Raw genomic sequence first — 12492 nt, 5'->3', positions numbered from 1 at the left:
CGACACATCGTTTGATGTGATAGTGCAATCCTTGATGGTGTGGTATTGTCAAATATTGTTTGTTTTTTAATCTCCATCGCAGACCGGATATCATACAGAGGCCGCCCATATGAACACAATGCTCTCGTATCAGACGCTTGCTCGATCACCTGCTCGTTTGCTGTCACAATGTACCCTACACAAATCCGAAACATTTCTTCGCTGTCGAGTTTGCTAGCGCATGCGCAGTGATACTGCCCGGCAGAATAACATCCGGTTGTTCCCAAAGATGATCTTTTTTTCTGAAATAATTTTACGTTTACGGACTTAAGTAAGAGTCAAAATTTGGGTGCGTGTTATACATGGGTACAGGCTTTTTTCCAGCATCGACATGCCATTTTTAGGGTGCGTATTATGCACGGGGGCGCATTATGCATGGAAAAACACGGTAGGTGTGTAAATATGATGAGTAAGTAAGAGCAGCTAATATAAAAGACAACACTTAAGAGTAAAATGATCATTGAGTGGCGGCAGTCTTACGGGACTTTTTTTGTTGGAATAATTTAAGTAAAGCCTTGTCATTTACATGTTATGACTTTCCTGTTATTTAAATTCTTCCTCTTTAGTGACAGAGATGTCTTTTGTTCCCTGTCAGCCATTTGTCTCCTTACTGTCCTTTTGTTATGTGTGTGTGTTTTTGTTCCTGTAAGAGGTTCCGATTTGGTTCATAAATTGTTGTTGGTCAGAACTGGTTTTCTTTGTCAAGCGTTATATACAGTTTGAAGTAGTAGTTGCGTACAAGTTATCCCATATTTACTCAATGTCAAGTGTTTAGGACAAGTTACTTATTGTTATTGCGTGTTACTTTACTAAGTAGATAAAGTCTAGTAAAGGTTTAGTTGCATTGTTCCACAGGAAAGCGGCAATTCAAGTTATCTGATCTCACTCGCGGACGAGTCGGACAAAAATGGGAGAAGAACACCTGGACAAACTCTGCGGGGGTCACGGGCCGACAATGAAGTGCTAATTTACACCACGCTACATTCTTTTGCTAATCAGCGTTGCTACAGACACAATCTCCCCTCCCTTTAGTGTAGCAACGCCTCTGTAACCAGGGCAACCAAAACATTAAATAGAGGAGCACGTGAAGTGAGAACTCACAATTGATGGAGATTGTAACTAAGTTTCCTCTCTCCATCGTTCTCCTCGCGGGTAAACCTGTTCTGGTTCTTTTCTCCTCTTCCTTCCAGCGTGTGGTTTAATGTCTGATGGTATTTAGACCTGACATTTTTGAAGCGTAAATATCCTTCATAATTATTTGGACGGATGATGAGTACCTATTTATTTTATTTGTTAAAACAGTTTAAATTATCCAATGAATTTTGTTCCACTTCACGATTGTGTCCCACTTGTTGATTCTTGACAAAAAAAATAAACATTTATATCTTTATGTTTGAAGCCTGACATGTCGCGAAATGTTGAAGGGTTCAAGGGGGCCGAATACTTTCGCAAGGCACTGTGTATTTCAAATGATCTTCGAAAAGTGTTGTAGCACTTTAATTTTATCTATTATATAACGACATACAATTCAAACGCAAAAGCCTCACATCAACTATTTAAAGTATCTCTCCCCAAAGCATAAATAAAATCATTCGAGTGTATGTTTACTATGGTGAGTTGCTGGAGAACCTATAATGTCCACTAGGGGGGTGTATTGAGTGAATGCTCTGCGTATAATCGGAGGTAAATACGCGAAGAAGCAAATGCTAGTCAAGCTAGCAACATCCATATCGAAGGATGAGCCACTATGGCTGATTGAATGGTGCACACGCTCTTGCAAATATATTAAATGCTTTGAGTCGTCTTTTTTATGTACTACCCGAGCGTCCTGCATTGGCAGCAAACATGGAGGCAATGGAAACTGGCGACGAGCGTCAACATCCGGCCGCCGATGTAGTGCGACCTGCGGTAATAATCAAGCTCCCGCACGCCGTCTCACATGACCGATTACCCAAACGGATTCAAAACACATGCATCGGAGGAACACATTATTCTCTCTGCCTGCGCGTTGGTGTGCTATAAAGTTAATATGCGCAAAACCCGGCCCCGTTTAGATTCAAAATGCTAAGCGTACACCTTGGCCAGTATGTTAGCCCTAGCTTAGCATGAGCTGAGCTAGTCGTTCCGTCCATCAAGCTTGACAATATCAAAGTATTAACTTAACTGGTTAAATCTAATTCAACAGTCTTTAAATTGAAATGGGGAGTTCTAGTTGTATTTCTGTATATTGCTCTATATGTTGTAAAAAGCTGAAAGTTTTCCTTTGGATAATCATAATGAAATTTCGTATTTTACTTTACCGGGCAATGACAACATGTGAATGCTAAGAAAAAATCTGCTATGATTCCTCTAATTGTGCTATTTCTAAATCATTTATGACATTTTCCCGATCACGCATACTGCAAAGGTTTCACTCAAATACAACACTTGTCATTATGCTTAGCAATCCAACTGTATGTTCTAAAACTCTTGCCACACCTCTTAATTTAATATTACATTTTGGTGTGTCTTCTTGGTGGCGTGCAGGAAGCAGAAGAGTCGAGAACTGACGCTCCAGCCGATTTTGGAAGTTCCCTCCAAAACCAAACTGAAGAGAACAGGTTAGAACTTGGAGACACCGAGACCCCGCTGGTCCCTTGTCGCATGGAGGCCTTGAACGCCTCACCGTCCCACTCGGATGATGAGACAGTGGAAGCGGGGCTTGCCAGCGAAAAAGACGAGGACGATCCGGAGGAGGACAACAAGGTCAACCCCGTTCCCACACCGGTGAATGACTTGGACTCTGAGACCGTCAACAAAGGTGCCTGTTCAACGTCTTTCAACCTGGATGAGATGATGGACATCGGTACTGTGGATCAGCAGGAACAGGAAGCTCAGATGTGCACAGAATTGAACAATGACAGCACAGGTGTGAACATTATTTGTGTTGCATATCTGTATTGTAGGACCATTGTGCAGCATATCATTTTTGTAATCTTCAGGGTTGGAGGAAGAGGAGGCACGGAGTGAGCCGAACGTTGACCTAAAACCCACCGCCGACATGAAAGTGGATGAAGGAGAGGCGAAGGAGAAAATGGAGGAAGAGGAGGACAAGGTGGAGGGTAAAAAAGAGGAGGAGGTCAAAGAGGAGTTAGAAGAGAGGAACGAGGTGGAAGAGAGGGAGGTGGAGGAGCAGGAGATGGAGGAGGTGGAAAAGAAGCAGGGGGAGGGGGAGAAGGATGTGGAGGTGAATGAGAAGGAGATGGAGGTAAAAATGAAGGAGAAGGAGGAGGAGGAAGATGAGGTGGAGGAGGAGAAAGAGAAGGACTTTGTGGTGGAAGAGGTGAAAAGGGAGGAGGTGGAGGAGGAAGACGTGCCTTTCTATGCCACTCGCTCCAGAAGCAGAGCAGTAACATGTAAGCCGCACACCACTTTGCCATCATGTAATTGAGTGTAAGAGGATTTGGATTTGTATTTTTCATTCCATTGCAATTCTTTCATTTTTCTCGTATCAGCGCCAGCGCCCGACATGACCAATGGGATGAAAGTGATCAAGCTCGCCGCATCCAGTTCCTCTTCGTCATCCTCACCGCCTCCCATCAAAATCAAAGACGAGCCCGAGGACGAGGAGTACGAGCTGGCCTTCGTGTCCGGGACGTCCACTGTGAAGGATGAGCCCATCGTTGCCAAGGCAAGTTGTTCTTCTCCATATCCCAATATTTAGTTTGTACTGGCGGCTTGACTGTCTTCGCCATCGTGTACATTAGGTGGAGGACTTGCAGATCGACTCTGTGTACTCCGAGAATCCGGACGGCAACATTCGGAGGCAGCGAGGTCGGCCGTCGTCGTCCACGGCGACTTTGAACATGAGGTGCGCGCACTGCCAGAAAGGGCTGGTCAAAGGTCAGACGGCCTACCAGCGCAAAGGCTCGCCGGCGCTCTTCTGCTCCACCCTCTGCCTCACCTCCTCGCTCAGCTCGTCCAAAACCGTCAAGAACTGCCACCGCTGCCAAAGGTGAGCGCGAGTATCGGACGGGCCTGGCGATTGATTTCTTGTTAAACTATTTTTGACCTGTTTGTCTTTGTCCGCCAGGCGCATAACGCGCCCTCAGGAAATTATCCTGGCTCCGGACGTGGACGGCGTGATGAGGGGTTTTTGCAGCGAGGCGTGTCTGAGTCTCAACAAAAGCGTAGACGGCAAGCCGTTCGCGTCTCCTGACGCCAAAGTGCAGTCGGTGTGCAGCATTTGCTCCAAGTACACCATCGTAAGTCAAGAATGATGCCTTCAAGAATGTCTGGCCAGAAATGGATTCGTAACGCAAAATGATTGTGTCTCAAAGTATCTTGCCCTATTGAAATGAATAGAAATGCCCTAATCCGTTACAGCCTCCCATGAAAAATGTCGCAAAGATTTAGTTCTTTTTGTTTTTTTGTATGACCAGAACAAGCACGAAGTCGTCCTGAGCGGCACGGTCCACAAGATGTGCAGCGACTCGTGCTTTAAGCTCTTCCGAACGGCCAACCGGTTGACCATGGCGGGCTGTGCCAACTGCGGCGCCACCTGCCACGTCGGGCCCATGCTACTCAAAATGGACGGCAGCAGCAAGACGTTGTGCAACCTCGACTGTCTCATCAAGTACAAAAAGGTACACGGCAAGCTTAAATACTGGAGAAATGTTGAATGTATTCAAATGTTTTTTTTTTTTTTGTTGTGCGGTTAAAGAAAGTGAAGATGACTCTGCCGTGCACCATGTGTCGCGCCTCGCGGCAAATCGCCGACATGGTCCACAACAAAAGCGCCACCGACGACTCTGTGAGCCTCTTTTGCAGCAGCAGCTGCGTCATGGCCTTCGTCGTCCAGAATGTCAGCTCCTCAGGTACCAGATAGTGATTTTTGTCAATGGTTCAGTACAGCTCTGGATTTGCATTGTTCCCTGCCCCGCAGGCACGCATCTGAACTGCGAAAACTGCGGCAAGAACTCTCTGCCGGCGTACCACCTGGCCATGTCCGACACCACCATCAGAAACTTCTGCACGCTGCCGTGCGTCCTGAGCTTTCAGGTAGCGCTCGTAATTCCCGTGGCGGTATTTGCTGCGACTGACTCTGATGTGCTGTTGCAGGAAAAGTTCAAGAAGAAACCGAAGGAGAGGAGCGTTTACCCAAAGTTGACGGTGGCCTCCAGTCACGAGGCCAACACCACGGCGCCGGCGCAAGCCGCCTTGTCCTCGCTCGACTGCGCCGAGTGCAACCGCCGCATGACGTCCAAACCTGACGTCATCCACGTCAAGGTGCCGAGACACGCACGTGACGGGATGAGAGAAATGCTTTTGGAATGTTCTGATCACCCGTTTTGCCTTGCGTACGCAGGACAAAGCGGTGTTTGTGTGTGGCTCAAGCTGCGCCCTGCAGTACAAAACCAGAAAGAACCTGAGCGCCAAATGCGAGTACTGCAAGATCTACAAGATCAGCCGAGAGGTCAAGCGCATCGACGGCAAGGACTGCTACTTCTGCAGCCCCGGTGAGTCGCCGCCCGCAACACCCCGCCCCTCCCGACAACCCTTTTCACATCGATGGTCGCTCCGGGGCAGGCTGCTGGCTGTTGTACGAGATCGACCTGGACGCGCGCTGGGGCAAGCACTGCAAGTCCTGCTCGTACTGCCAGTGCATCTCCAAGAAACTGGAGAAGGCCCTCTACGGCGAATCCAGCGAGGAGTTCTGCTCCGAGGAGTGCAGGTCTAATTACACCATGCTCTTCTGTCATGTAAGTCACACACCCTCCCCCCAAAAAATACTGAAATGTTCAAAGCATTGACATACGCATCTGACATTTGATTGAATGTCCATATGTGTCTATGTAGCGTGTCTAACGGAGCCCTCTGCCGCCTGCCAGGTTGCAAAGTGCTCCTTGTGTGACCGCAAAGGGAAACTGAAGCACAGTCTTTCCGTGCTGGGGGAGGTGCGCAACTTCTGCGACCTGCCGTGCCTCTTCCAGTTCTGCAACGCGCTGGTCAAGACGCAGGGCGACGTCTTCCCGTCGGGTGGGCCGTCGGCACCGTGTGGCGCGGTAACACGCTAGCCGGCGCGCTAGCCAGCACGCCTTGAAGGTGGCCTCTTTTGTGCTTGCAGAATCGCCCGTCATCGCCAACGTGATCTCGCTTGCCGGTCAAGACCAGGAGAGCGAGAGCAAGCCGGCCAGACAAAGTACACAGCACAAATCATAGTGAAGAGACACGCTTGGAAAACTGATTTTAAACGTTTTTTTCCTTTTTTTTCTTTTCTTGCTGTCAAGAAGTGGGGGACGACCAAGTCAGTCTGAGGAAACAAAAAGAGGACTCTCTCACTCCCACAGGTCCTCGAACAAGAGGTCAAGTTATTTCGTACTGCCAGTTGGAGGTTACTATAAAATTGACACATGGGGGGGGGGAGCTCAATGCTAACAAACAAATTTGACATGCTAACGTGAATTCAAGCAGTTTATTTAAGCAGTTATTTAAAACCTTTTTGATTCTTAACATTTGATTTTTTTTTTCTGTCTATAGGTGCCGACTCACAAACGACAGACCCCGATTTGGTAAACAGCCAGTTGGAGCTTGTGAATAAAAACAAGTCACCATAGAGAGTTATATTTCCTTCTCTCTCGCCAGATCATTATCGGCGACAGTCCAGAGAGGAGGAGGCCGTCTCGCTTCACCCCCAAGTCCACTTCGACCAGCACGTCGAAAAGCATGAAGAACAAGGCTCTGCTGTGTAAGCCGCTGGTGCAGAGCAAGGGCGTTTCGTGTCGGACGGAGATGGTGGACGTTGAGGCGCAGACAGGTATGCTCACAGTCATTGCAGCCCCTGGCACGTCTCAATCCAAATCATATTGACGATGCAAACCTTAAGAGATTTCTTCTCTTCTAGATGGGTCCACACCAAAGATCATGGTCCTCCCCGTTCCCGTGCCGGTGTACGTCCCCGTGCCCATGAGCATGTACAGCCAGTGTACCCCCAATCCCGTGGGCGTGCCTCTGCCTGTACGTAAACACCTCAAAGCTCAACACGCATCTTCTTGCCTTCCACGCGTGAACCACTCCACATGTGCCGCAGCTTCCCGTGCCCGTGCTGCTGCCCGTCAGCACGGACAACGCCGACCGCATCGTGGAGACGATCAAGAAGATTAAAGAAAAATTCCCGAAGGACCCTTTCGAGGCCGAGCTGGTTCTTATGGCCGAGATGGTGTCCGAGACCAACGGGGGCGACAAAGAAGGGGAGACGGGGCCGGGAGCTGCTGCTGCTGGAGGTAGGAGATGTTTGGTCTTCTGTTTGCTCCATTACTAGAACAGATTTGTGGGCTCCTCATGTTGTATCCGTGGGCGCCCTTTATTATTTCTTTTTTTCCCCCTGTACAGATGGGATAAGCACCTCCAATGATGACTTGAACACAGATGACTTTGCCAGCCTGCTGAACAGCTTGGACGAGCAGGGCGTTTCGCCTCCCATGGACGTCGAAGCCGACTTCCCCATCGGTGAGGCGTGCGATCCGACGGCGACCCGGTGGTCCCGAGGCTCGCTTGCGACAATGTGACGCGGTGTCCTTCGCTCCCTCCTTAGAGACCCTAGAGAGGATGGCCACGCTGCGAGAGTTGTCCACTCCGCCGGCTAGCCCAACACCCACCGGCTCGCGAAAACGTCAGTCGTCTCGGAAGTCCAAAGAGACAAGGGTAAGCGTTGCATGCGGTGGATTGCAAAAGTCTACCCACCCCTGTTTAAATGTCGGGGTTTTATGATACACAAAAACCGAGACAATGATAAACTATGTTCATATCGCTAATTATTTTTTTATGTCTCCGTTAGGGTCGTAAAAAGTCAAACAAGGGCACCGAGGTGTCCGAAAAAAAAGCATCGGTCGGAAAAAGCTCTGTCCCCAAAGTCCCAAAGCTTAAAACCGAGTACGGCGTGGACGCTTGGAAGCGATGGATACGCTGGCGAGACACTCAGCCCGATGTGGAGACGCCATGTATCGGAAGTGAGTCAGAAGCTGGACAATTGAAAAGATTGATTTGCAAAAAAAACAAAATATGTCACCCAGCCATGATTTGTTGTTTAAAAATGATCTCGACTTTTTTTTTCCCCCTCTTCATGGTGACCAGTGCGCCCCCTGCTGCCAAAAGAAGACCTCCTTCGTTGCACCTCGGCCGAGCTGAGCTACGGCTTGTGCCGCTTCATCGCCGAGGTCAAGCGGCCGTCCGGCGAGCAGTACTCGGCCGACAGCCTCTTCTACCTCTGCCTCGGCATCCAGCAGGCAAGGCCGGCTCACTCCCCGCTCTGTCTGCGTTGCGACTCAGATTCCCCGATCCCCCCTCGCTCACTTCCGTTGTCCGTCCTCTCTCAGCACCTATTTGACAACGGCCGTGTGGAGAACATTTTCACCGACAGCTTCTACTGCAAGTTCTCCACGGAGTTCACCAACATGCTGCGATGCTTCCAACCGACCATCACCACCAGCGGTGAGTCAGCGACAAGTTTCGGACTTCAAATCCTTCCCGTTCCTTACGTGCGTCCGTTGTCTTCCTAGGGTACATCCACTCGCGCGTGGAGGAGGAATTCCTGTGGGACTGCAAACAGCTCGGCGTCTTCTCGCCCATCGTGCTGCTCAACACGCTGCTCTACTTCTTCTGCAAGAACTTTGGCTTCACCACGGTGGAGCAGCATCGCCAGCTTTCCTTCGCCCACGTCATGCGCTGCACCAAGACCTCGCAGGGAAACGTCAAGACCACCTTCCTGCGCTTCTACCCGCCCATCGTGCCCGTCGACGGTGAGACACGTCCGTATGTGCTTGAAAGCGAATCATGATCAATCACCTCCGCCATCTTCAGAAATTGACGGCGTTCCAGCAAAGAGGCGCAGGGAGGAGGAAGAGGAGGTGAAAGAGGAGAAAATCCTGGAGATGAAGGAGAACACGGACAATCCTCTGCGCTGTCCTGTGCGACTCTACGAATTCTACCTTTCAAAATGGTGAGGGGCGGGTTCTTTTGTCCAAAGGAAGCCATTGTTTTTTTTTTCCACCAAATCTTAACTGTGCTATCCCATTATCCATATTCTGGAACTCAGCTCGGAGACTGTGAAGCAGCGCACCGACGTGTTCTACCTGCTTCCCGAGCGCTGCTGCGTCCCCAACAGCCCGCTGTGGTTCTCGGCCACGCCGCTAGACGAGGACACCAAGGAGGCCATGCTGACTCGGATTCTCACCGTGCGCCAGCTGCATTTGGCCACCGGGGAGTGGCCGCTCGCCCCCGAAGGCGCCATGGAAGGAGGCGCAGGCGGCGATGACGACGACGACGACTGGCCGTGACGAGCCGGTGAAGTGTCTTGAAGGCGGTGCCACGTTTAGATCAGGACCAGACTTTGTGTGACACTACAGACAACAAAGCTGACCTTCTAAAAACTTGTTTGAGTGGAAGGCGACACAGTTGGAATTCCATGACAAGCAATTTCTTTTTTTTTTTTCTTTCTTTTTTTTGGAATGTATACGATAATCCGATTTTGTTTTGTTTTGAAAGGTCCGTCAATGGAGGTTCCACTCTTTTTCTACCGTTAACTCCTCCTTCCCTAATGTTGATCAGTGTTTACCAACCTTTATTGATTCAAGTCGCACAGTTTCAGTTAGAAAATCTCATCATCGTACTACAATGTCACAAAGTATTCACATTGAAATAATGTCATCTTAATGTACCCACAAATTGGCCTGTTAGTTGAGGCCAAATCTATTATTCTGTTGTTTGAATGACTGAACACTAGCTTATTCGTTAGTTCTTAATTTTTGGGGGTTGGGAATCACCAGACTAGACGCTGTTAATTTGGTGTAGTTTTAGAACAAACAAAACAATCTTACCGAGTGAAACTACTTGAACGCATAAGAGTTGCGATTCAAAGCACCTTTTAAGAGAAAACATGATGGCAGCCTTCCCCAAATTTTAGCTATGTACAAAATAAAAACTTATATCCGCTCATGTATCCCATGACACACATTTTGTATTGATTTTTTTTTAATAAATAAAACTGCAAATGTTGACAATTGGGATTAGATTATTTATTGGTTTTCTTTTTGAGTATCAACATGCCTTGGGGCTGTTTCAGAAAAAAACACAAGATTCACATCTCCTACAGGTAAGATTATTTTCAATTGCAAGTTAAATGTGAATGATTAAATCTGATAATTGGAAAAAGAATATTTCATAAATAAGTTAGCTTCGCCTGAGTATGTCCCTACTTTTTGCTCTATATACATTGAATGACTTTCAGTGGACTTTCTACATTAAAGTGGGTGTCAATCCCAATTTTTTCTTTTTGAATACATTCTATGCGTCCCCACTAGCCTGAATATATTACTCTGATTAATATTGGGTCAGTGGAATAAGAATTAAATTCATCTGTTTCCAGCAATCCAAGAAGGCTGATATGTCGTGCAGCACTGCCCCCTGCTGGCGACAAAAAATAACAGAAACTCGACTTTGTTTTGGGGTTAGGCCGCCTGCGTCAAGGTCACCAACAAAAATTCAGAATTAATAAAGAGACGAATGTAGTCAGAAATAAGTGCAGCTCTGCCGTCCCCTCTGCGCTGCCGTTTCACAAATGTACTTCTGCTTGGCGTCGCAGGCTTTGTCGAACCAGCACCGGAGGTCGTGAGCCCCGTCCTTCTCGCCCATGCGGACGCAGTCCTCGCCTACTTTGCCGTCTTCCCCCGACCAGTTGTCAGGCTCTCCTCGTCCCCAGAAAGTCAAGCTGAGAAAAATGCGCACACAAATGATCAAATGATCAAAACCTTATAAACAATTTCAATCTTCCTACCTCGCATTCAGAGGCGAGCCATCCCCCCACAACCATTGACCTTCCGACTTGGAGTCCGTCAGGCCAATCCAGAACTTGTCCTCCGGGAAGGCCATTTTGTCCCTAAGTCTACGCTCCAAGAAGGTCTAAGACAAAGAGCACGTTTCATAACATCTTCGGTGTTGAAACACACACATTCAGCCCATGTGTAACCACAAGATGGCGGCTGTTGCACCTGCTTGTCGAGGCTGTCAATCTTCACCAGGTCACTGTTTAGATACCCGCAAAGGCTTTTGCTCTCTTCCCAGGTTGAATATCTGGTTGAGAACTTGTAGCAGCTTTCTCCGTCAAGCTCCCAACCAAAGTCACATTTCCAGCAGATGCCATCTTGGATCACACAAAAACTATTTGGTTAGCTCAAAATGCTAACATTTTGCCAGTAACATGAGGGTTAAAACTCAACTGGCTTTCAACGCCTTGAGCTCAGCCTTCAGATTTTTGAGTTTTTTTCTGGTCTGAACATTCTGGTAAGCTGTAAAAAATGAGGCGACAATGATGAATTGCTCCCTAATACGCTAAATTGCTAAATAAAACAACTCACAGAGGTAACAAATAGCGACAAGCCCCAGAACCAGCAGAACAGACAATGTTGCTAAGGCAGCTCGTTCCAAAGTTAACTTGGACCTTGCCGGCTTGGCATCTGTGCCTGGATACAAAAACCACACATATAATTTAAAAAATATATATATATATTCTGCTGCTATCATTTTTTCAAATCAATTTCAAAATGTTTTTCTTAAACTTGCCTCTCTTTTTAACAGGAAAAAATAACAAATGTTTTCGTCACCGATCATTGATTGTTCCTCTTTTTGTCACAGCAGTCTTGGCATCGACTGTGTTGTCCATTTTATTCATTTGATATGATTTTTATTTATAAAAACGGAAAATAGAAACGATTAGAGGTGGTCACCGACCTCGCTGTGATTTTGACTGAGTTTTTGCCACCTTGACCGAGGCATAGTGTGATTCAGGTGCTGAAGAAGCTCCATCTGTTCAGCCAAATTCAAGTTGAACAAAAATAAAAAAAACAACAATTAAGAAATAATCAACAAGAGTTGTACTTATTTTTGGACACTCACCCCTGCCACCATTTCTCTGAGAATTGTCGAAATTCAAGTCAGAGTAGACAACGTCAGCCTCTGGCATTTTAGCAGTGAGAAAAATGACCCAAGCTTTTGACTTCCTCTTTCGGACTTATATGAGGAAGGAATGTATTAATCATCAAAATTTTATATTTTGTTATTGACCGCGTCACACTTCCTTTTTTGTGCCAATAGTATGCTTATAAGTGGAGCAGAATTGCTCGCAACAAGTAGGAATGGTGGACAGGTGCTAAAAAACTGAGAAAAGCAAACAGTCACGGGACAAAAACCACAAGAACTTCGGTAGGCAAGAAGAGTCGAGTTTTCTAAATGAGTGAGAATCCACACCATAGATTTTAAACAGCGCGCTGATACTTTTATTGATATGGACACAGTATGTAAAAAATACTTTGGCAATTATGCTCTTAAACTTTATACATTATTTCGCAATTAATTACTTAGCACTTAGCTCATTTAATTGTTGACCCCAAATGCTATAAAACTAATAGTAAATAAGAAGAA

At 47.2% G+C, this 12492-nt stretch overlaps 2 protein-coding genes across 6 annotated transcripts; one reads left to right on the top strand and one right to left on the bottom strand.

The window, feature by feature from the left end:
- The first annotated feature begins 1721 nt into the window (after nt 1–1721).
- On the top strand, nt 1722–10076 carry zmym4.1 (zinc finger MYM-type containing 4, tandem duplicate 1). Of its 2 annotated transcripts, none has more exons than XM_061267881.1 (27): nt 1722–1947; nt 2566–2947; nt 3021–3434; nt 3534–3709; nt 3786–4033; nt 4112–4283; nt 4461–4664; nt 4742–4895; nt 4964–5079; nt 5140–5307; nt 5387–5537; nt 5608–5780; nt 5910–6057; nt 6146–6220; nt 6312–6383; nt 6559–6590; nt 6664–6835; nt 6923–7035; nt 7109–7301; nt 7411–7527; nt 7613–7722; nt 7856–8027; nt 8152–8303; nt 8394–8508; nt 8577–8816; nt 8878–9016; nt 9113–10076. In XM_061267881.1, the coding sequence occupies exons 1-27, from the start codon at nt 1885–1887 to the stop codon at nt 9351–9353; spliced, it is 4512 nt and encodes a 1503-aa protein (XP_061123865.1). In that variant the 5' UTR covers nt 1722–1884; the 3' UTR covers nt 9354–10076. The 2 variants fall into 2 exon arrangements, with proteins under 2 accessions (XP_061123865.1, XP_061123864.1); XM_061267880.1 differs by having other exon boundaries at nt 6309–6383.
- On the bottom strand, nt 10070–12123 carry LOC133144916 (CD209 antigen-like protein C). 4 transcript variants are annotated; one of them, XM_061267968.1, is made up of 7 exons: nt 11968–12123; nt 11803–11877; nt 11430–11534; nt 11292–11360; nt 11064–11215; nt 10850–10974; nt 10070–10783 (listed from the first exon to the last, which is right to left on the bottom strand). In XM_061267968.1, exons 1-7 carry the CDS (start codon nt 12032–12034, stop codon nt 10585–10587), a joined length of 792 nt encoding a protein of 263 aa, XP_061123952.1. In that variant the 5' UTR covers nt 12035–12123; the 3' UTR covers nt 10070–10584. The 4 variants fall into 4 exon arrangements, with proteins under 4 accessions (XP_061123952.1, XP_061123953.1, XP_061123954.1 ...); XM_061267969.1 differs by lacking the exon at nt 11430–11534; XM_061267970.1 differs by lacking the exons at nt 11292–11360; nt 11430–11534.
- Between the last annotated feature and the right edge of the window lie 369 nt (nt 12124–12492).

The sequence above is a fragment of the Syngnathus typhle genome, linkage group LG20 (genome assembly GCF_033458585.1).
Source record: "Syngnathus typhle isolate RoL2023-S1 ecotype Sweden linkage group LG20, RoL_Styp_1.0, whole genome shotgun sequence".
Classification (NCBI taxonomy): domain Eukaryota; kingdom Metazoa; phylum Chordata; class Actinopteri; order Syngnathiformes; family Syngnathidae; genus Syngnathus; species Syngnathus typhle.
Note: the sequence above shows the minus strand (reverse complement) of the source record. Positions and strands in the feature narration are given on the sequence as shown.